Genomic DNA, 24,813 nt, shown 5'->3' on the forward strand with positions numbered 1-24,813 from the left:
AATAAATAGCTGTTATTGAACACCCACCACAGCTTAATCCACAAAAAGAGATATTTTTACATTTATTCTGGGATTTCTTAAATCAAGTGTGTTACCGTAATTATGGTGATGTACTGTATTTGGAGTCGTGACACCATGATCCTGTGGATGAGTGTCTGTCAGGCTAGTTTTTGCTGTGTATTCCACACATTGGCTGTAACTGTGCTCTTGTCATTGACAGTTTGACCAGTTCCGCTTGTGGAATTGGTGGTGTTGTGTGAATTGAAAATATGCCTAATGAAAACCATGTTCATTTTTCAAAAACTCCCCCATTTATTGGAAAGAAGTTTTTACACTCACATTCAGTAATTGTTGACTTTTAAATCAGGCTTTTCACTGACACTTGTTCTAGCTGTTTGTTATATGTAGTTTAGGGGTTAATGTGTTCTTTAGACTTGTTGAACTTCTTTGTTTCATAGATTGGAGTATAATTTTGCTTAAGCCATGCCATGAATGATACTGGTAAACCATTTATTACTAATTAAAGGTTTATAAATTAGAAAAAGGAGAAAAACAGAGGTCATATAGTATTAGCTCTGGTTCTGTTTGAGGGATACTGTATGGGTTGAAGTCATTTAAGATTCTAATAGTTTCCTGCCAATTAAAAATTGGCAAAAAAAGTGTTTAAAAAGTGTGGTGAAGCAAAAATGAACTGTAATCTGCTTGTTACATAACTGTTACAAGGTTTTGGACTAAGTTTTCAGAGTTTTTGAACACAAAAAGGGTGTGTTTGGCACAATTATTGTTTGGCCAATGTTTTATAGGGGAATGAACTACACTATGGCCCTGTTTTCACTAATACGTTTTAGTATACGTTTTTCTATGGTTATGCCATTTGTCCACACTATGCCGGAGTTTTCAAGCACGAAAACGGAGCATTTTGAAAATGCTGGAGAGGCCGTTTTCCTTGACGGTAGGGTTGTGAAGATGAGGAAATTTCCCCACCGGTTAATCGATATGTGAAAACACCGGTAATACCGGTATCATCGTGGGGGTGGGGGTTTCCTCTTTTCCTCTTTTTTTATGCTTTTAAATAGCTTATAAATGTGCGTGTATAATACTTTCAGTTTTGCGAGAAGTGCCAGCACGCGCTACATAAGAGCACGATACACACTACACAGCATACACTGGCAAGATTAAGTGCTGAACTCCACAGGACTAGTTTTATTTGTTTTGTTATTTGCGTGTTGTTTCTTTTTTAAAATACCTTTTATTTGGGAAATCTCTTAAGTTAGTATTGGCAACAATAGATTATGGTAACATAATATCCCTTAGAGATATTGGAGTTCAATAACATGGTGCACAGTAAGAATATTGACCAACACCGCCCTGTACACACACTGCATGGACTACAGCTCTGGTGTGTTATGAATTGCATGTTTTAAATGACAGCGAGACATGCTACATTTAGTTTTTATTGTAAAATATACATTTTTACCCAGTACATAAAAAAATGCAATGAATTTTTTATTTTGGTTTTCATTTTATTTAAATTATTATAATTATTAGGCGACACAACTTCTACATAACATTGGCTCTGATTGCGTTTTTACAGATATCCAACGAAACTTTTTGGCTCAAAGACATTTATGACTGTTAATTTCAGTACTGTATTTTGATAGATTTTGCAAAGGCTTCAGCTATTCCACCTGTCAGCTTGTGCCAGTCTCAGTTTTGCGACTTGACTTGTGTGGCGTATTAATGTCTGGAAGAGAGATGAGATACCTGTAAGACCTCAGATTTGATATGTAGCCGCACATCACAGTTACTTTACTGCAATTTTTAAAAAAATATTGGCTCATCTAAATTAACTTTTCATTTGATTAATAGCGAAATATTGCCAACTTTCGGTTTTGGATGAGAGCGGCTTCAGTGATAAAATATGCGCACACACACATACATACACACACACACACACACACACACACACACACACACACACACACAGAATACACTCTTGTCGGCCTATTCATTATTGCTTTTTTAACATTAATGGCCCCTTTCCACTGAGTGGCACGGTACAGTTCGGTTTGGTACGCTTTTATGGCCCTTTCCACTGTCAATAAGTGTACCGAACCAAATCATACCTTGCCACTTTTTCGGCAACCTTTCGAAAGGGTACCAAAAACGAGAAAGGGTATCAAAAGGTGGAGCTACATGCGTAGCCGAACACTGATTTGTTACAGAGATGCGTCACGAGCTTGTGGAGCTAGACAGAATGTTTACAAAGGACTCGCCATGTTCTAATACACAGCCGAGAGATTACATGGATATACTATATGCATATAATAACGAGCCATGGATGACGCAAGCTCAAACAAACCTTGTCGTCTTGATGAACAGACACAAAGCCAAGAACAACAAAATCTGCCGTATCCTGTTGTTGCTTTACAAGTCCGTCTAAAAGTGCGAGCGGTATTCGCTTTTTTCCGGGAGCTAGCGATCGCGTCTATATTTGATATAACGAGCTTCTTGAGCTGATGATAATAATGTGTGCGTGATTATTGAAGTGTCTCAGTCATCTGATCCATTCAGAAAGAAAAGAACAAGCGCGAGAGTGAAGCACAGAAAAAGAAGAACATGAACAAACTGCCATGTTTATCTTTGCCTTTTGGACTATTATGCACTGGGAATGACAGAATTACTCTCTAATAAGCTTACATGTGCTGGTGAAGATTACAGACACAGATGAGAGGTTTGCACTGACTGTGGGCTATATTGCGTGTGTATTTGAACTCAAATAAGTACTAAATGTATGATGTGTGTAGTTTTTCTGTAATTAATAATATATTGGAGACTGTAAGGGGCTGTATGTGTTCATATATGTTGAATTTATATATTTATTTTACATACTTACAGATTTTACATTTGCCTATTTTCCACTGTCATTGATCTGCAGTTATAATCAAATAATGTTCATAGAAAAGTTAGTAATAAACATTTATAAACATGTATTTATGTGTATAAAGCATATGTTTTGTAAGAAGTGCTTCTCATATGATATGTAAGGGACCCGTACAGCTTTACTGTAGACATTTATTTGAGCATGACGTCGACTTAAACTTTATGTTGAACACCACGCCCACCAAAAGGGGTACCCTTTGTGGTGGAAACGCAAGCCTGATAAAGGTGACCCATACCGACCCAAACTGTACCGTACTGTACCAGTCAGGAGAAACGAGCCCAAAACGCATAAAAATCAAGTGCAAAGAAGAAGAGCTGAACTTCGGGAAAAGTGATCACTGTGGTCGCGATGGTTGTTTTGTTTCTCTGCTGTTGGCTTATTAATGGCGCGGCATTGCTAAATCATTTCAATGGCTATTGATCTTATCTACCGGCGACCCAACCATAGTTAAACATCAGGTTGGTGTGTTGAAGATGCGTGTATAAATTAGTTGTGTTTCCTCCAGATGCTGCAACTTTTGTCAGGCAAAGTTTGCAGATTGTCTCATGAAAGTTTTCAGGTTTTCTTTTTGCATTTGATTTGAACCCAAAATTTTGCCAAACAGACGCTTTTGCATTGCGTTTTGACACTAAATCGTCCCCCATTCTCTTTCTGTAAATTCAACTCCTCTCGTTCTCCTCACGTGATAAATGGGATATGACGCATTGAACCTATGTTCAGATTTTAGTTATAGTGCAGGCTCTCTACTTAAGTAAATTATTTATAATTATATTTTCCATTTAATTCAAATAAATATTTAATAAAAAAACTAATACTTAAAAAACCGGGAACACTGTCAACATCGTCTATCGTGGCCAGCCTACTTGACGGTGGTAGATCCACAACTCTCATATGGGTAGATATGCTTTAGCGCATGCCAGAGTGTGTGTGTGTGGTCACATGATGTGCGTTTTCAGTGGTATTGTGTAGACGGAGACTGATCTTAGTGCAAGCTCTTTGGGCACCATTTTGTTTGGAACAAACTACTTCTGTGCCATATTGCCATTTTGTTTACGCCATATTTTAAGTTTAAATTTGGATGTTTTTAAATCATTTAAGTAAAATGCAAAGTGAATGATTTGCTAAATTTCATCTAATGTATTGAATATGAAATGCACTACTTGAAATGGCCTCTATTCATGCATGAAATCCATATGAAGCCAGTCATAGTAAAAAGTCCCCCAAAAAAATCACAAGTTTTGTTTCTTTTATTGAACAGCCTTAGAAACTGGATGGCATTGTATTCTCTTCCTACTGTAGATGAAAAAAAGCTATTATTATTATTTTTTTTTACAGAAAGAAACCACTCAAGCCATGAGTATATTTTCAGTTTTTAGGTTAATTATCATTTTAAGGTTAGCTCTTCAATGGTTCATTATTAGTTTTACCTTCACAGTTTAGAAGGGCTGCTGGATTTTGGGGAAAATCATAATTACGATAATAATTGTAATCACGGTTATTTAAAATTATTATCAGTGGGCCATATGTCCAAAAACTTTTAGATAGTTTTGCGCATATATCTCTTTAGTATAGTTATAGCCACACAAATTGTAAATGTTTGTTAAGTGTTGCATTTTTCGCTGGAGGAAACAGTTGTGCTGATGAGGTGAACGCAGAGAAAACCCGACTGCTCCTCCATGACATTGGAATACAGCTGATACAAGGTTGTCTATATCAAGGATCTGCAAATATGCAGATATTATAACTATTTATCGATAAACACACACCTCGTTTTCTCGCTGTACACGGCTGTGGTTTGCTGATCAAATGAAAAACAAAAGACGGGTAGAAGCCGAATTCTGCCGCCGTTTTCATATCAAATTTAAAGGGGACTGAGGCAATAATTTAGTGTACAGTTTATGAGCTAATCGCAAAAGTTTTAGGGGTGCTGAGTAGAAATATAGGGGGGCTAATATAGGCGCCTAGCAACGGCCATGTGATTAGTCATACAGTATATATATTTAGTCATAAAATATATATTAAATAATATATAAATACAAATAATATATATTTAGTCATATAATACATTTCTAGTATTTAAAGTAACAGTATATATATATATATATATATATATATATATATATATATATATATATATATATATACTGTTACTTTAAATACTAGAAATGTAACATATTCTATTAGTGCACAGTATCAACAAACAAACAAATGTTGAAGGATTAAGCCCTTCCATTCTATTCTCTGTTAGTGCTGTGCTTTATTGTAGCCAAATAGGAAGCCATACTATAACACACAAGTCAAGCAGTTATTTTTAGAGGCTGTCTTGGAGCCGTAGTGTAATCTGCAGTCTCTCGTGCCCCCTGAAGGGGAGTCACTAGAGGTGTGCGCACACCTTCACCTGAGCACACAGGTTGGGAAGAGGCGTGGGATGTCCTGTTGCCAGTCCTATCATTTACCTCAAGACTATCATCTCATCTAGCATGTGGCCTGTTTCTGCACCACTGCATGCAGAGCATGGCATGGAAAAATGAAAATAGGGCACTGGCGTAAATCCACCAGCCTTAAGAAACAGACTACGGAGATGAATCTAAGCTTTTATAGTTGAAAGACGAATCCCATGCTATCATTCTGTGATGATGTTTAATTACCGTACATACATTGCACAGTGTACTGTATATAAAACAGTGTGCAACCCTCAAAGGTTAACAAACACATATCTGTCTCTTTCTGTATGCATGTAAATCTGCGCGCTGTGGTAATAAGGCAACGGAGGCAGACATTGACAGATGCTTGCCTCTAAGAAGAGCATAATTAGAGGAGACTGTGCTTTCCATGTCATGGTAGTCATGTCAGCCGTTTAATTTATAATGTAGGCCTGTATGCTTGGGATGTACAGCAGCACACAAAGTAGCCGGTGGAGAGAGGATACTATTTACTTTACAAACATATATTTAAAATACATTACAATACATTATTCATAGAGGCAGTGGAGTCTCTGTCCTTTAGCTTTTACACTTTACGCAACTTCTAATGCACTTGCGGTGCTGCGGTTTCTTTGTCCAGGTCTGTAGGTTGAATAGACAGCGCCTGTTCCCGGAACACACTCCCACCCCAGTGCTGGAAATCCCAGAGGTCGCCACCTCGACCTGCATCTACACGCTCCCTCGCGCAAAACACAGCTTTCATCTGTGCAGAGTGGGAAATATCTATGTGTGGGTGCATGTGTTTTAGTTTGAATATCATCTGCTTTGTGTATGCGCGTGTACATGCACAAAACTTTCCTAGATTGTATAATAATACTCTGATGGCACCTCTGAAGGAGGGAGACACTTTTAAGAAGTTAAGTTTATAGCATGCATGCAGTAAGTGCACCTGTCGAGTCCCTAGTTGATTTTGGCCTTTTTATGTCTGGGTGACTTCCTGTAGGATGTTTAATATCACGTAGCCTGCGAAAAAAAAGAGAGAGAAAGAAATCACAGCGAAAATAACTAACTTTATCAGTATATTTAACGTGTTTGACTAGGAGCCTTTAAAAATCCCTTTAAAACAAGATACGTTTACTTGAGTTTATAAAAAAAAAACAATCATTTAAATATTAAATATTAAATTAAATATATCACAACCTAAGCTATTGAATTTTATTTTGTTTATAAATGTTACACAGTACCCAGCAAGCATAAATTGTTTTTATTAAAAGATGTCTAATAAATGTCTAAACATAGCCGTTATGACTAAAACAAGGCTAATTTTGGGCTGTCAGTGAAAACCTAATACACGTTCTAGAATAGGCCAAAACTAGACTAGTCAACACATAAACAGAAATAAATGACTACACATATAACGTGTATATACACATATTAGATTTTCACTGACAGCCCAAGTTTAGCCTTGTTTAAGCTAAGCTGTCTACATTTAGATGTCTATCAGATGTCTATTAAACACAAAATTGTTTGCTGGGTCTACTTAACAGTAAGTTATGCATAATTAAAAGCATTTAACACCAAGCCATATAGGACTACATCCAAACAAACAATTTAAGTATAATTTGTTATTTGTTATAAACTCAGCAATTATATATGTATCCTATTTTTGTGTCCACATGAAATTTAATTAGCAAAATACTTGTAAATCCATGTAACATATTACATATAAGTAATTTGCCTACTTTAATGTTTATTTATGTATTTATTTTTTCAGGAAAATAATGTTAAGTTGTTCCTTCAGCGTAACAGATATGTTTATAAAAAATGAAAGATACACATTCTGGCCTTATTAATTACATTTAATTATTTATTTACTTATGCTTACTATTAATAAAAAATACAAACTAAATCTTCCTACAAAATTTTATTTGAATTTAAACGATTCAGTTATTCTACTTACAAAATTTAAATTAATTTTGGAAATCACAGTTCAGGATGGCACTGTGATTCCTAAATAGCCTTTCAATATCAACAAATGATGCTTAAAAACGAATCCTAATGAGTACTGTGAACTTAATTGTCATTAGTAAATGAAGCAATTTGAGCACAGTAAAACCCGATAAACAAAGAGAACTCAAACCAACAGAGTACTGTAAAACCCAATAAGTTAAGGCAACTCAAACTGTTTGAGGAAACCAATTGCTACAAACCATTTGAGTTAAAAAAATAATAATAATCTATATGAGTTCTGTGAACTTACTTCTTTTCAGTTGAAGTAATGAAGTTTTAATTAACTCATTACCTTCAACACTGAGTTCAAAACTCTTTTCAAATCAGTAGAATTAACTTTCAGTCAATTTTGAGTTAACAACATTCATTTAATTTGATAAAGTTGACTGTTGGGTTCTACAGTGTATATATCTGGGTGTCTGAGGGGGCCTTAAAAAGTCTTAAATTTCAAAAAGTAAATTTTAGGCCTTAAAAAGTCCTAAATTCACTGATATATTGTGTTTTAGGTCTTAAATCATTTTAAACAGGTCTTAATTCTTAATGTCAAAGTAAAGCAACCCAATCTGGCCAACACCCAATCCATCTCAAAACGTACTTTAGATACAATTCACAACAGGTGTTAGACATTTTTACAGCAAATCATTTAAATTAAATTCCCTAATCAGGGAAATAAAACTAAAGCAACACATCCTTTACATGATCTTCCTTCAAAACAAAAACTATTTTAAGAAGTAACAAGACCATTAGAGAAAAATCCTTAGTGTTTAGCTCTTTATATGTCAAAAAATTCATTCATAATGGTCTTAAAAGAGTCTTAAAAAGTCTTAAATTTCATTTGAAGAAATTGCAGAAACCCTGTATATATATAGTATAAACCATTATATAATAATAAAAAACTGTATTATACATTGTTTTAATGCTTGAAACTCATATTTCATCTGTATCCATAAAAGATAGCTGTTGTTTTTACAAATTTTGTGAGATTATTTTAAAACCAGAGCAAAAGATTAGCCTGTTACTTTGCATAAATCCCTTTGTAAGTCATTTTTTTCTTTTTCACGCATGTCCACCCGAGGCACAGCTTTTAAACTCGTCTCATCAGCAACATATTTATATGTATTTGGGGGAAAAACTCTTGATATATCACCTTAAAGCATGCAGCCGTGCTCTCATAAACAGATGGACCGCTTACAGTACATACATAGTTGAATATTTTTTATTGCTTGTTTATGCAACAGTAATGAGCCTAGAAACAGCACTTAACAACTACAGTAAGTGCAAGAAGAAGAGCTCTGATAGATACAGTCTTTATAAAATAGCATTTTTTTTTAGATGTGGCTTACACTTGGACTGAGAAAGATGAATGTGGCGTACATCAGTGGAGAGACTGCAGAGGGGTCACCGAGAGTTCTCTGCTGCATGTCTCACTTCAGCCTGTAGATGGAGCTACAGCACTGTCAAACACACACACACATTCGCTCTGATGGGCAGATGAGGAGAACAGGTATTAGTCGAGAGCAGGCCGATGACAATTCTGATAGCAGGCATTAAGCAAAGTAATTTCTTACAGCGCATTACACAGAGCAAACAGACTCCAAAAAGTTTCCAGCACAGGCTAAATGAGCATTAGCCAGCCAGGCATTAACCGGCCAAATTTGCTGCCTCTGAACTCTGTAGTTTCCAGCATTTTCACTAGAGATGAAAGAGATCGAGGGGTGAGGAGAAAAAAAGAGATTATTTACACTTGAAAGCTGATTTGCTGCTTTGCTGTCATTAGAGTGTTTTAAGTATTTAAGTAGAATTAATATTTTAACATATGAGCTTGTTTCGTCTGTCAGTAGTCTGGACTAGAAAGGAAAACCTGCACGTGGGCTAGTGTGTGTGTGATTGTATTTAAAATTTTAGGTTTTTTTTTTTTTTGTATCCCTTTTTGACACTGCCAGGTAGCAAGCGGTTTTGACATCATTTGACAGGCTGTGAAATGCTGATTGCTTCACATCACAGACTGTAAAGATGGCATCTGATGAATGTTTGATGCCGTGCAGCTGTAAACACAGTTGGCAGCTGTGACGGAGCGTTCTCTCTCTCTCATTCTCTCTCTTTCCGTTTCTGTCTAGCAGAATGGCCAGCATCTCATGATAGCAGGACGGGGTCTGCGCAGGTTCCTCAGGGAGCACTATAAAGTGACGGGCATGGTCTGAGCCATTAACTGGCTTACTGAGGCAGCCAGGATTAGTCTGATTATCAACAATTCCACAACCTGATTTGTTATTCCAGTTAACTTATTCAATGTGCTCAGGACAACGCAGTAGTCTTCTTTTATTGGGGGGATTTGTTCTACTGCCTTTCATGTTTGTGCTAGTTTGTGCTTTTAAAAAATATATACACTGTAAAAAAATATCTGTTATTTTATAAGGTTTTTTGGCGGCTGGGGTGCCCGAAAAAAAGGTAAAATAAAGAAAAATATATGTAAAATAAAAAACATTAAATTACAGAAATGTTCTTAAAGTTAAATTACTGTATTTTAACATGTTATTTTTTGATAAATGTCTGTAATTTAACAGTTGTTATCTTACGGAAAAGAAAATTGTAATTTAACGTTTTGTATTTTACAGTAAATTTCATGATAAATTTGTGCAATTTAACAGCCATTAATTTATGGTAAATTTCTGTAATTTAACAGGCATTATTTTACGAGACATTTCTGTCATTTAACATCTGTTATTTCACGGTAAATTTCTGTAATTTAACGTTTTTTATTTTATGATAAATTTCTGTAATTTAATGCCTGTGGTTTTACGGTACATTTTTGTAACTTAACGGGCATTATTTTACGATAAACTTCTGTAATTTAACAGGCGTTATTTTACAGTAAATTTCTGTAATTTAACATCTGTTATTTCAGGGTAATTTTCTGTAATTTTACAGCCTTTATCGTATGTAGGCAAACAATTAGGTGCAGATGAATCACACTTTCTGTGTGACTTGCCATAAAATTGTAGACCAATGATAAGCCTGCATTAATTAAAAATGGATATGGCCATAGCAAAACTATTTATTGTGTTCTGAACCTTTACAATTACTTCCAGCAAGCATTTTTTTTTTTTTTTTTAAATGTCTAATAGACGTTTAAACATACTCGTCTTGGCCAAAACAAGGCTAAATTTGCGCAGTCTGTCAAAATCTAATAGACATCTATGAATAGGCCAAAACTAGTCATCAAATACATGGAAGTAAATGACAACACATATAAAGTCTGTCTAATCTGTCTATTTGACGACTAGTCTAGTTTTGGACAGTTGGATTTTTAGGCGTTTATTTGATTTTTACTGACAGACCAAGTTTAGCCTTGTTATAGCCAAGCTGTCTATGTTTAGATGTCTATTAGACGTCTATTAAACACAACATTGCTTGCTGGGTTTTGTCTGCTCAGTAATTTTCTGCCAATCTTAATATACTGTAAAACTCAAACAGGGTGGTCAGGAATCTGACACATTTTGCTAAACATTGGCATAATTGACCAATCAGAATTCTGCAAAGAAATTTAAAAAATTGAATACTAATTCTTTGAAAAGAACATTTGCATATGGATATTTTGAAACATTTAGTTAACCAAACAGTTTTGGTTCACCTTCATTTTATTTAATGCTACACAGAAAAAAGAATAAAAAGCTTAGAAGAAGATTAGGGTGAGAAAAACAATGAAGTTTCTTTTTTTTTTTTTCAAAAGACTTAATTAATCATGTATAAAGTTTACTTAAAGGAATAAGTTCACCCTAACAATGGCAATTGTGTCACAATTTACTCACCCTCTACTTTACCAAAAACTGTAAGAGTTTATTATTTTTATGAGCGCAAACCATGATATTTTGAAGAACTTGGTTAACTCAACTATTGTTGGTATACTTATTGACTTTCACAATCGGGAAAATACTACTTTTGAGCTATGGTATTTATTGAAGACCAACAACAACACCCTTACCAGCATTCTAGAAAGATATTGTTTAAAAAAGAAAGAAAGAAAGAAAGAAAGAAAGAAAGAAAGAAACCTTAGGGTTGAAATAATGGTACATTTTCATTTTTGGCTAAACTATGGCTTTAAGTAAGCTGCAATTACACCGTATCAGTTGAATATGAATGAACATACTATGTCCTTGATCCATTTAAACATCTTAATAGACTGACAGTCCTACTCTTAGATCTGTTGGATTTGGCTTTTCTTTGTCCCTCACCTTTTCACTTTACTCGGAAAGTTTCCCTGGACAGCTATAGAAACGATCATCTGCGTGTGTGTGTGTGTGTGTGTGTGTGTCCTGCTGTGAGCCTAGTGGGCTTTAGGAAACTGTCAGGGAGTTTGTGCCGTGAATATGACAAGAGGGCGAATCCTTGATAGTGATATATGTGCGCGGGCTCTTCCTGAAACTCTGGAGGAAGGGATTAATAATTAAAGGGCTGTATTTGAGCGGCCGCTAACAGTGCGGTGATGGCTGAAGATTTGACAGTGTCAGTGTTGTTATTGAGATGTGTATGCTCCGTGTCATCACGGCGCTCCTGGGGCTCAACGCCCAATCTGCCTTGACCCCGCTTCACATCCTTCTTATCCTTCACGCTGACAGAAGCACCGCTGACAGCTCCAACCATCCGCTTATTCCTTTTAGAACATTTCACCGTTGCATGTTTACATATTCATTGTTTGCTTTGCATCATTTGTACATATCCTTAATATTCTCCTTCCATCTGTGCGTAAACATGATTTAGCATAAACAGCTTGCGTTTCTTTTGCCTATTACTGCCGCCGAACAAACATGCTCCGTCTTTAACCCTGATGCACATGTCGGTGTGCGTTTGCGTGCCGTAATGACCGCTCCACCTCCACAGTCACAGAGGACGACTCTCCCCGGGCAGCGCTCGGCTGGCGTGACGCATGTGCCCGTATGTGAGTTTGAGCTTTGGTGAGTGGAGCTGACACTTGGGGTGCCGGCAGCCCTGGGGGAGAAGCTCACATGGCAGATCTGTCACCCGCGAGGTCGCTGAATGTTAACGCTCCCAACATGGATTAAACACTGGTGGCCGGTGCGGCGGGGTGGGGTCGCTGTGCCAGCCGCTGACAGGCACCACAGGGCTCTGTACACTGGCCCCGACGCCGCTGCTGACAGAGAGACTTTATCTCTCCCTCTGGGCGCACGGTCCACTCCACCGCTCCGCTGATAAGGACATGAGCCGCTGTTGTCCAGAATCACAAACATGCATTCGCAGACTGCAGTATCACGTTCCAACGTGCGCAACAGTGCATATCTTTTTTTAGAGAAATGTAATAGTCTTAATTTCTTAATCGTCGTCGATCATTTATAAGAAATTGCACATGTTAGATGCCAGATGAAAATATTTTGGTATCATTTAATTAAAACGTTCATCATTGTAGTTTAAGATGCGTTTACATTTGAGCAAATTAGATGTTTTAATTAAATTGATTAGCTAGAAAAATATAGCATAATAAAACTTTTGAAATATGTATTTATTTGAAAATGTAAATCAATATAAATTAACTTTCAAAAGTTTTAATTATAAAAACATTTTTTTTTTTGGCAACTTGCACTTATTGATGAGTAAAGACATTGTAGACATTTTATTATATAATTATTTAAATTAGTGTTTGGAAAAATAAATAATTTTACTGTCATTTTATGATTACTTTTATCATTAGATTTAATTCAGTAACATAAATGAAGTGATACTTAGTTCAGTTAATATGTTATACAGTTGAAGTCAGAATTATTAGCCCCCTCTTTGATATTTTTTCCTTTTTAAATATTTCCCAAATGATGTTTAACAGAGCAAGGAAATATTTACAGTCTATATTATATAATATTTACAGTATTTTCATGTCTGATAATATTTTTTTCTTCTGGAAAAAGGCTTATTTGTTTCATTTTGGCAAGAATAAAATTATTTTTATTATTATTATTATTATTTTTTTTTTACATTTTAAGGTCAAAATTATTAGCCCCTTTAAGCTAGATATATATTTTCGATAGTCTACAGAGTAAACCATCATTATACAATAACTTGCCTAATTATAATTATTATAATAATTATTATTATTAGAACCTTTCTTTTACCAGGAAAGACACATTGAGATTAAAAATCTCTTTTACAAGAGCGTCCTGGCCAAGATTAGGCAGTGCACATGCCACATGGGTCTAACAAACAACAAACAAAAAACAATTGACAGTTAACATGAATTACACATTGACAAACAAACTATTCAAAACATCTACAAGCCTGTGTTTCAATTTCTAAATCATTTATACTATTTTTAAAAGCATTTAGTGAAATCAATTCTTTAAACTGCAACTTTGTTTGTAGATTATTCCATGCAAAAAGTGCTGCGTATTTAAAAGCCATCTCAGTGCGCACTTCAGGAACAGACAATAAATAAATATCCTGTGACCGAAGGCCATAGTTAAGGACAGGGTTTTTACAAATGCAATTCTGGAGATATGATGGGAGTAAACCCGGTATAGGTTTGTAATCAAGGATATGCCAATGCTTGAGCCCATGAATGGACGAAGCAGACCAACCTACCCTATATACAGCACACAATGATAAGTAAGGGATTTAAAATTAGTTATAAATCTAATTACCTAATCTGCCTAGTTAACCTAATTAACCTAGTTAAGCATTTAAATGTCACTTTAGGCTGAATAGAAGTCTCTTGAAAAATATCTAGTAAAATATTATTAACTGTCATCATGGCAAATAGCATTTTCAATAGCCCAATTTTCTGCATTTACGTAAACGTTCTTTGATCAGAAGATGTATTGAAATCCAGCCAAAGATAAATGATGAGAAACGTAGATGATATTTCAATAATAATCTAGCGAATTAAAAGATTTGTTCATGAATGCCCCTTCGCTAACATGTTTTTACACCCTTTTCAATTATGAAAGCCTCTGTGAATGTGCATATTGGCCAATACCAAACATAATGTTGCATATAAATGCATTATTTTGAAATATTCACACCTCGTCTCTCCCACGCCATTTACACAGTTTTGAATACCAACAGTCTTCATTATGACAACTTAACATGTCTCATTGCCATACATTTACCACAGTTGTCAAAGACACAATCATCCCCACGTATCTCCATCTCTCCTCTTTTGTCTCTCTTACGCATTGCATACATGGACGACTCTAGCAGCCAGCGGATCCTTTGATTAGCTTTAAACGTTGTGTTATTTTTCACTATTTTAATCAAGACACCAATGTAGGTTACTCGCATCGCCCTTTATTTCACCTTGGAAAAAAGCCAGTGAAAGAGGGAAAAAGTGTGGCAACGCTGTAAGGATCCTCTGTTCGCATTAAAGTTCCCCGGTTTCATCGGCTCTCACAAACACACACACGCACATCCGCATTAAGCCTGCAGCCAATAGTCAGCCTTGTTAGATTCGCACAGATATGTTCATGTAATCTGGCATCCATCCACAGCCCTTCGTCTGACCCTCATAAGGCAGGCTGGCACTGCTGCCGTTGTTTGCGTCTCGCTGCTGCACAAGATAAATGCGTGAGAGGGACACAAGAGAGACTCAAACTTCCCCTCATGGTTTAGTTAGTGCTCACTTGCTCTGAGAGGATACGCGCACGTAATAGATTTCCCCCTGTCAAAACGCACAAATCTGAAATGTTAATGCACCAAGTAGCATAACAAAGTTAAGCGTGTAAAGTGCTTCTTAAAAAATTTGTTCAGCTGTCATTGAAAAGATTGGTTACTTTATTATTAATTTGCCTCAAATCTAAATTGCTACAATGTCGAGCCCGCTGAGACATGTTTAGTTATTTGGTTTGGCTTTGTAATGGCTCATGTGTATTTTTCATATGCGGTCCAATATGTCCAGTGTTATATCGCTAATTCTCTGACACCCAGTTTTTAAGTATTGAAAGCGTCACGACTGCTTCAGATTCAAATACCACATTTAAAGGATATGATCCCTGCTCAGTGTGTCTTTGTGTTCAACAACATGCCAAATGGATTTCTGTTTGTATATGAAAACGCTTTTAGTTAAGCTAATCTCTCATTAAACAATCTGGGTTATTTTAGCTAGTGTGTTGTTTTGTGTACATGAACCACTGTAGTTATTTTTCAGTGGGGTCCAGAAGAGCACTAAAAACATTAGAATTAAAGGCAATTTTGTGCCATCAATCATTTGAATATTTTGAAGTTTGAGGTCATAATATTGACCACAGATGCATCCAACTGATCAATGTAAAGCTTTAAAGTTTAGATAAACTGAAGATGTCATTTTTGTTTTATTTAGTGTACTACTGATGTCATTTGCTCCAAATGTAAAATTATAAAGTTGTCATGTTTACATAATTTTTTTGACAACACAGTACCAACTTGAGAAGAGATAAGAAATCTACATCTGGTGTAGAACCCTGATTTTCAGTCTGAAATCTGTGAAAATGGAAGAAAGGTGATTTAAATGACTTTGAATGTGGCATGGTTGTTGGTGCCAGACCGGCTGCTCTGAGTATTTCAGAAACTGCTAATCTACTGTGATTTTCATGCTCAACCACCTCTGGGGTTTACAGAGAATAATCCGAAAAAGGGAAATATCCAGTGAGCGGCAGTTCTGTGGGTGCAAATGCCTTGTTGATGCCAGAGGTCAGAGGGGAATGGCCAGACTGCTGATAGAAAGGTAACAGTAACTCAAATAACTACTTGTTACTACTGGGGTATGCAGAAGAGCATCTCTGAATGCACAACACGTCAAATCTTGAGGCGGATAGGCTAAAGCTGCAGAAGACCACATTGGGTCCCACTCCTGTCAGTTTAGAACAGGAAAGTGAGGCAACAATTCACACAGGTTCACCATAATTGGACAATGGATGATTGAAAAACACTGCCTGGTGTGATGAGTCTCGCTTTTGGTCAGAATTTGGCTTCAACAACATGAAAGCATAGATCCATCCTACCTTGTATCAACTGTTCAGGCTGCTGGTGGTGGTTAAATGGTGTGGGGAATATTTTCTTGACACACTTTGGGCCCATTAGTACCAATTGAGCATTGTGTCAACATCACAGCCTACCTGAGTATTGTTGCTGACCATGTCCATCCCTTTATGACCACAGTGTACCCATCTTCACACCATCTAACACACCATGTCATAAGCGCAAATCATGTCAGACTGGTTTCTTGAACATGAAAATGAGTTCACTGTACTCAAAAGGGCCTTAACAGTCACCAGACTCAATCCAATAGAGCCCCTTTGCTGTGTGGTAGAACGGAATTTCATATCATGGATTTGCAGCTGAAAAATCTGCAGTAACTGCATGATGCTGTCATGTCAATATGAAACAAAATCTCTGAGAAATATTTCCAGTACCTTGTTGAATCAATTCCATGAAGTATTAAGGCAGTTTTGAAGGCAAAATGCGTTCCAACCCGGTACTAGTAAGGTGTGCCTAATAAAGTGGCCAGTAAGTATATATATACATATGACATGCTTCTCAAGTCATGATCAGCAGGTTTGACACAAACTTGTGGAGTTCATGCAGCTCGAGTGCTGCTGCTAATGAAATAATCGGCAAACAGACAAATGCAAATTATACTGTAGGCATTTTCCGTAGTGCTCTTAAACTGTTGGACCCTCCTCTAACATATGTATATATACAGTACATGTATATATTTTCTGACTTTGAAATTCAGATAGATGAAGGTTATTGTACTCCCACAGCGATGCGTGTTTACGTTTAGCAGTAGCCGTGGAGTGTTTTTTCCAGCCCTCCACAGCACTTGTGTTTAGTCTGTCAGTAAGTAGTCTGATTTGGTAGCCTCTCTCCACCCCTCTGCCGTTTAATCAATTTGCAGGATTGTATAAACTCTTAGTGAGGGCGTCTTTGTCCTTTTGTTGGTGCCGTGGCTCTGCTCTCCTCCTCCCTGGAGAGCGTGGGTGGTGCACTGATGCCAGCCTGGCTTCAGCTCCACCACTTATTTTATTCACACTTTTAATCGCTGAGTGCTTTATTATTAGGTATAGGAATTCCTCTGGCCAGGGGAGCGTCTAGAGAGGCCGCAGAAATACATTTAGTGCAATCATATTAGCAAATCTGTCCGGTGGTTCTTAACCTGTGTTCTGGTGGTCCTTCATCACCTGGACCACTCCAATACCGCTCTTACTTTGTGTCATTTAAATTGATATTTTCCTCCCTGGACACTCATTTTTGGTATACACAGCAGAATGTGTGCTAGATTAACCCAGAAGTAAAAATGTCCTCATCATTTACTCTCCCTCATGGTTTTAAACATTAATAGGTTTCTTTCTACTGTTGAACACAAAATAAGATATTTTGAAGAATGCTGGTTGTTGGGACTCATAGATTTTCAAAGTAAAAAACAAATTGTGGAATTCAATAGGTCCAAACAACCAGCATTTTTCAAAATCACTTATTTTTCTAATAGAAGAAAGAAACTCAAAATGGTTTTAAAGAGGCAACCTCCAGTTCTCACTCGTGAAGCAAATACGGAAGTAACTAAAACTGCAATTCATCGAAATTCTGCTAGTCCTGGCTCCATAACAGAGTATATTTCTATTGAGCCCAATGTTAAAATGGGCAACTTGACAGCAGAAAAAAAGTTGTTTACAGCCTGGTACTAAGAATAATTTTGGTTCATATAGTTAATATTAGCCTTCCCTGTGTGTGTGTGTGTGGGGGGGGGGGGGGGGGGGGGGGGTTGTAACGCATACATTTAATTTACATTCAGTTATATTAATTCTGCATAATTAAGGGCGTGGCCATTTGAGTGACAGCTAGGTCTCGCTGGTCACACGTCTCCTCAGCTGATTCCAGCTGATTAGCTGCTGAACTTGGCATATATATCACATTTTTGTTTTGTTTTATGTGGCTTTACACATTCAGTTGCTTTTTGAAATTATTTTACACAATTATCAGATGATATGGCATTTGTGCACTTAATTGGGCGTCCATTCCAAATTATATACTTCTATACCATATCTATAGATGCATTTGTTTTACTTAAGATAATATATCTTTATATTTTTCATTAGAACTGTATTGCACTCCAGAATCTGACAGATTGATTAGCTGTAGGCTCTAGATCAATCATCTGAAATGTTGTCATGCAGTGTTATGCCTGGATTTCATAAATAGCTTTGCATTTACTAACACAGACTATATTTGAAGTATTTGGATGTAATTTGCATTTTACTCCTGTAGAAAAGCATTATAAGAACAATGTTTAGTGGCTCGACGCGTTACAAAAGTGTTTTTAAAGGACTAAACACCTCAAAAAACCTTTAAATGTTCCTCTAAAATGAGCGTTATATCAGGCTCTTTTGTGTATGTTCAGTAATATTACTTTATGGCAAAGAATAAGTCCTCTTGCTGGTCTCTAAAGAAGGCTGACAAAAGTGGATCGAAATTTCAGACTGCACTCAAAGGTTTTTGCATCTGAACTCTTCATTTATATAAATTATTACCGGATCCATAATCAAGTACATATTACATATATAGAATATTAAACCATTTAAAAACCCATTTTAAAAAAGTAGTCTGCATGTTTATTTAAAAGTGTAATAACAATAATAATAATAATAATAATAAACTAATAGAATTTATTTGCAATTAAAATAGATATGCAACAAATAAATGAGATAAAATGCTAACTTTATATACATTTATTCAAATTCATAGGGTCCTGGTTTAAATCATGTGCTCTTTGTTGCCCTCCTCTGGAGGGCACGGCCATGTCATGCTCTAAAAACATGGCCTAAAGAAGTTTACTGCTACATAGTTCTGTGGCTGTAGAAAATATGAGCAAATGCTATTAGCACTTAATGCACTTAACAAGCAGTAAAACATCAGTGCGTCTGAAAGGAACACTAGCGTGCAGCTGGATTTCTTCTTCAGTAACTAGTAAATTGACTCTAAAGTCTGTCAAGCTTTACTTTGTCCTGCCGTTCCTTTAATCACTGCACTAATAAAACACATACCACTTAGCAGAGAATTAGTCGAGTACGTTTAGCAGTGGCGCTGCAGTATTTGAGTAGCATGCTAACTCTGCTTATTAGACTTCTAACCGGACGCCGCCTTCATACTAAAATAGGAAAGACTTTTCCAGATGTTCACTGCTCTGTTTTTATTAGCAGGCCTGTAAATCTGGCACGCTTTCACATCCACAGTTATGGACGAAACGAAGAAATCTCTGACAGGTTTTGTTTATCCAGTCATTTAGATGCTTCATTTTAGACATTTTACTGTATTTCCACATGCTTTTATCTTGTCCACCAAGCCTGCAAGCAGTCGAGCGGAAATTTGCATTAGTGGACGATTATGAATACCTGTGACAGATTCTCTCTCTAGACTCCCAGGCTGTAAATGAATGGTCTCCTACTGCTGACTCGCATGGGAAGACAGGGACCAGGCAATTAGACTTTAGTAGTTAATGTAGAAGCTTCTGCAGGCAGGCCAAGCAGGTTCAACATTCCTGCTGGGCTGTCGCAGGCTTTTTTCTTCCCTTCTCTTTCTTCCTGGACTCCATCGGAAGGTATCACTCATGACAGCTAACCTGTTGATAAGCTCTGAGAGTTTATCTGTGGGTCAGGATGAAGGCGGGCCTCTCGGCGTGGGGTCCCAAAAGTGGAAGTGACTACAGCAGGACACCGTTCATATTCAACCTTCACCAGCAACAAACCTCTTTTCAGCTTGAATCTAATTGAATAAGGAGGTAAAAGAGTTTCAGCATCGCCTTCGATGGTGACAAAACTTGTAATGAATTATTAAAGAAAGACCCAGATGTGTGCACTGTTGTTGTTGTGCCTGCGGGGGTTGTTGTCCAAGTGCTCTGTGCATTAAGCACGACTCTCATATCCCTGGTGGCTGTATGTGTGTGTGTGTTTGTGTGTGTATGTGTGCGTGCAGGCATGTGTGAAAGTGAAGCACTCGTGGGAGTGGCAGTAGGTAGACTGGCCCCCAGAGCACCGTGTCTGGCCACTGGCTGATATGACAGGAACATGCTGGTACTGTACTAAAGCTAAAGTAAGGCCTGCAGGCCCTGTCTAACTTAAGTCAAGCATATTGTCTCTAACAAGCCTCCGGCGTGCCGTGTAAACGCAAGCCTGTTGTTCTGTATAGGTGTGACTGTACAAGCTCTTTGTTGTGACCTTTGTTGTGAAACGAGAACAGCACGGTGGTATTCAGATTTATGCTGATGTTAGATAGCTGTGATGAGAATTGTCAACATTCTAGTGCATTGGTATTATTTTAAATATTTTGTTTACAATTTATTTTGATCATCCCTTTTATTCATTCTGTTGAACTTCATGTAGACACCACAATTTGAATACACAGTGGGCATTAAGGGAAGGGCATGGTTAGCAAATAATGCTTAGTTTAGACTTAAGTTGCTTAAAGGGCACCTATTTTACCCCTTTTACAAGATGTAAGATAAGCCTTTGGTGTCTCCAAAATGTATCCATCATAAGTGCCCTTTAACTCTGTACGGTTCGTTTCAGTGTGCATTTCCACTGCAGTTTAGTATCACTTTAGGTGGGTGGGATTGCTGACATACAGTATCATACTGTAGCTGTGCAGCCTGTAGTTACTGCTGTGATGTGACAATTTGATTTGCTCCATTCAGCCACTTGTTTATAATGATATGACAATCATTCATTTTTATACTGTATGTTATTAATGTGCAGGCAGACACAATTTCTCTTGTGTGTGAATGCACGGAACATTTACATTTTGCTAACATTATGGCCTGTTTGGAACCAAGGTGGTACTAAAAAGTAACAGGTACCAAGTGGAAATGAGTTGTACCAAATCAAACTAAATCATGCTGTACTGGTACCATGCAGTGGGAAAAGTGCCTATAGGGACCCAAATTGTGCCAAGAAAATCTCCCACTATACCTTTATACCATCACCTGCAGCCTAAACTGTTGATAAAAAGGAAGGATGGATCAATGAATGCATGCTGTTTTTCAATTTTTGACCCCACTGTCCAAATGTTGCGGCAGAACTCGAGACTCATCAGACCAGACAACCTTTTTCCAATACTCCCAATAATAATGAGCTGTGTGTGTATTGTAACCTTAGTTTCTTGCTGACAGAAGTGTCACTGGTGTTTCAGCTTCAAGGTTTGATTTGTTTTGTGCACTCATCAGTATGTTGGTTATAACAAGTGGTTATTTCAGTTACTGTTTCTTTTCTAACAGCTAGAAGCAACCTTTAAATTCTCCCTGACCTCTGGCATCACCAACAGAACTGCCACACTTTGGATATGGTTTCTCTTTCTGGACCATTCTCTTTAAACTCTAGAGAAGGCTGTTTGTAAAATCCAGTAGAAAAAGTCCTAGATTGACTTGACTGTATAATAAGTCAAATATTCAAACGTTATTCTTATTTCAGCAGATCATCTTGTACCTCATTCAGGCATGTAGATGTGGTCAACAACATGATTGGATTATCACAGATTAAGGAACTAGCTGAATAAGTGTTCCTAATAAAGTGGCCAGTAAGTAAATATCAAGCATTATTATACAGCTGACTTGAATTTGAATGGTATGTTATTCCCAGATAACAACTGCTGAAACTAACAACATAGACTCATCCTTAAAATAATCTTGACTGTCAGTGATCAGGCCATGTTCACATTTAGCACTTTTGGTCCTCACCTGGGTTTGTTTGATGTCAGAGTTTGGTACGTTTAGCTAGTGTGAGCGATGTCTTCTAAACTTGTGTGCGCACCCACGGAGTGGTGCCCAAGTCCGGCACCACTCGAGTCCTCGAGTACCCGAGTCCGCCTGAAAGATGTGGTCTGGGGTAAAATTGGTGTGAACTCTGGTGTGGTTAACTTCTGATCTGAATGCAATTTTACCAAATAACGGAAGTGAACCACCAACTGTACAACAAACGTTAGTTTTCATAACGTTCATTCATGTGTGTATGTCTGTTTATCATCTACTGTTATCTTGATGACTACTAAAAGATACTAAAAACTAAAAGATGGGCTGCGTCCGAAACTGCATACTTCCATACTATATAGTACGCTAAAAACAGTATGCGAGCCAACTAGTATGTCTAAATTCATAGAATTAGAAATTCAGTACGCAAGAAAATAAATAAATGGGAGTGAAGCGACGCAACTGACGTAGGTAGGTCATGTGACCATGACAAAATAGCAGATGTAGTACGTCCAATTTCATTCATACTTCTCACATTCATACTGTAAAACGCACTTTTGTAATGGCAGAGTAGTACGTTTAAATTCAAATGCAGTACCTACTGAGTAATAGGCAGTTTTGGATGCAGCCATTCAGTCAATGTGGTACATCTTTCCATTTTGGCGCCGTGGCTTCCATGGCCATCACCTAGCAGCTTGATGACGCAAGCGTACCAGGGTTCAGAAGGAAAAAAATATGGCGTGAACACAAACCAGCTAAGAAGGTGGCAAGAAAGGAAAATCAAACTTGGGTTCGGTCAAGACAATTGAACCAAGTGTGAAAGCACCCTTAACAGATACAATACACTAAAACATTAAAATGATAAATTGTATAATACTGTATATTGTGTGTCCATACTTTCTTACATTCTACCATCAGTTATTTGTTGCAGTTCAATGATGAAATTTGCTGACATGAATACCCAACCTGCTCAAGGGAAGATGTTACAGATTGGTTGAATTGTAATGTGCACGGTGCATTTTTATAATAATGTTCCCTCGAATGTACAGTCATCCCTGTGCATGTCATCCTATTATTTCTTAGGCTCATTAAGTTGCCGCTAGCTGGGTTTAAATTCAGCCGTCCAATTAGCAGCATGCTGCGCGGTGCTGTGGGTGTTGTGCACCTATTTCTCTTATGGAATTCTGACGGATTATTCATCTTATTTCTACCTGGGGTCTTGAGTGTTTGCCGTCTCCCTCAGTAGTGGATTAAGTTGAAACACTGCAGTGGCTGTGTATGTGTGTGCTATCGGTCAGGCAGCAGGAATGCAACACACTCAGGAAGTATTTGAAATGCAGTACATCAGAGCAAATGTGCAGAACCCGCTCCTGTCAGACGCTCCGTTCTGTCACATCCAAATTACACACCAGCAGCACAGTGTTAATCGATGCAAATGGCTTTTTGGAATATAAAAATCTCCTGTACCAACCAACGCCACACAGATGCTGGCTCGGACAGCTTTATGAGGTGCTAGAGGATCTTTGTGGGATTTAACCATGCACTAGATTTCTTGTTATGATGAGATTTACTGAGTCTTTTCATTTCCAACAGAACTTTTATAAATGCATATTAGAGGAAATGCATATGTGTGTGAGTGGGCAGCACTGCCAACTGTGCTGTTTGTGATTCTCATCCCCTGTTTGATACTCTCTCTGTCTTAGATATTTGTGGTGGCAGTGTGGCTTTGGGAGCTGTTCATGCTGCCTCTCTTTCTCCTCCTGCTCATTGGCTGGAACTACTTCCACATCACACCAGGCATGGCCAGCTACAGTCAGGACTTGGTGAGTGCTGTGATGTCGCCCACTCAGCTGCACAGAAAATCCTCCTTTAATAAGTCTGAATCCATGCTAGTGACTCACAGGTTTAAGAAATGACAAGCATCAGTTTTAAAGCTTGCAGCTTCTATCAAAGAATGCTTTGAAATGTATAGGCGGTCTACATTAGAAAAACATTATACAATCTGTTTTTTTGTTTGTTTTTACTACATAATTTTTTGTAACAACAACAAAAAAAAATCTGTGTATAGATCTATGAAGAGTCAAGTAAGTAAACTATTAAGTAAATACAATAAAAATAAAACATTTTTACTTTTATAGATTTTAAAACGTAATTATTTTGATGGCAATGCTGAATTTTCTGCAAAATAGTCTTTCCTTATAAAATGTAAAGCTTCATGTGATTATAGGATAAGAGTTTTATATGTCTGGTAAAGTTTTACTCATGCATTACTCAAGCAATGAAACAGCAAAACATTAAAAAAATGATTTTAGGAATTAAGTGTTGAGATAATGATTATATTAGCTTGTAATTTTATATAAATTGATTCGGAATGCTTTTGCAATCTTTGTTTTAATAAATTGTTATTAGGGTCATGAAACCTCGCTCTTTCAGTTCAAGTCAAAGCAAGTCTAATCCTCAGTATTTTTTCAAAAAATGCTTCATGATTGGCGTGAAGTTCTGTGAGCAGAGAGAGGAGTGGGCATGGCTGGCGGAGCAGGGGAAAAAGAGGACAACGAACAACTGTCAGTTGGTTCGCAAAATGAGACACAAACTGTGAGGAGACTTATGATTTTATAGTTTACAAATCTTAAAAGTCTTAAAAAGTCTTAAATTTCAAAAACTAAATTTTAGGCCTTAAAAACGTTTAAATTCACTAAAATATTGTGTTGTAGGTCTTAAATCTT

The 24,813-nt window shown here is 37.1% G+C and overlaps 1 protein-coding gene and 1 non-coding gene across 6 annotated transcripts in view; one reads left to right on the plus strand and one right to left on the minus strand.

Annotated features, from left to right (window-relative positions):
* Positions 1-24,813, plus strand: part of mctp2a (multiple C2 domains, transmembrane 2a) — a 90,070-nt gene that overhangs the window by 46,911 nt on the left and 18,346 nt on the right. For both annotated transcript variants that reach the window (XM_087293157.1, XM_087293158.1), the window contains exon 18: positions 23,791-23,910. In XM_087293157.1, the coding sequence (XP_087149283.1) occupies positions 23,791-23,910 (120 nt within the window). The remainder of the gene's footprint in view (positions 1-23,790; positions 23,911-24,813) is intronic.
* The window catches only part of LOC147832825 (uncharacterized), a 204,760-nt gene continuing 181,476 nt past the window's right edge, over positions 1,530-24,813 (minus strand). Inside the window, exons 4-7 of one of the 4 annotated variants that reach the window (XR_015514964.1) lie at positions 8,946-9,069; positions 8,721-8,857; positions 6,317-6,390; positions 1,530-1,744 (exon numbers count right to left, since the gene is read on the minus strand). This is a non-coding gene — a transcript (uncharacterized LOC147832825). Of the gene's footprint in view, positions 1,745-5,783; positions 6,131-6,316; positions 6,391-8,720; positions 8,858-8,945; positions 9,070-24,813 lie in introns of those variants that run through there. The other 3 variants (XR_015514961.1, XR_015514962.1, XR_015514963.1) reach the window with 3 other exon arrangements.

This window comes from Danio rerio, chromosome 18, assembly GCF_052040795.2.
Source record: "Danio rerio strain M-AB ecotype USA chromosome 18, GRCz13ab, whole genome shotgun sequence".
NCBI classification, from domain to species: domain Eukaryota; kingdom Metazoa; phylum Chordata; class Actinopteri; order Cypriniformes; family Danionidae; genus Danio; species Danio rerio.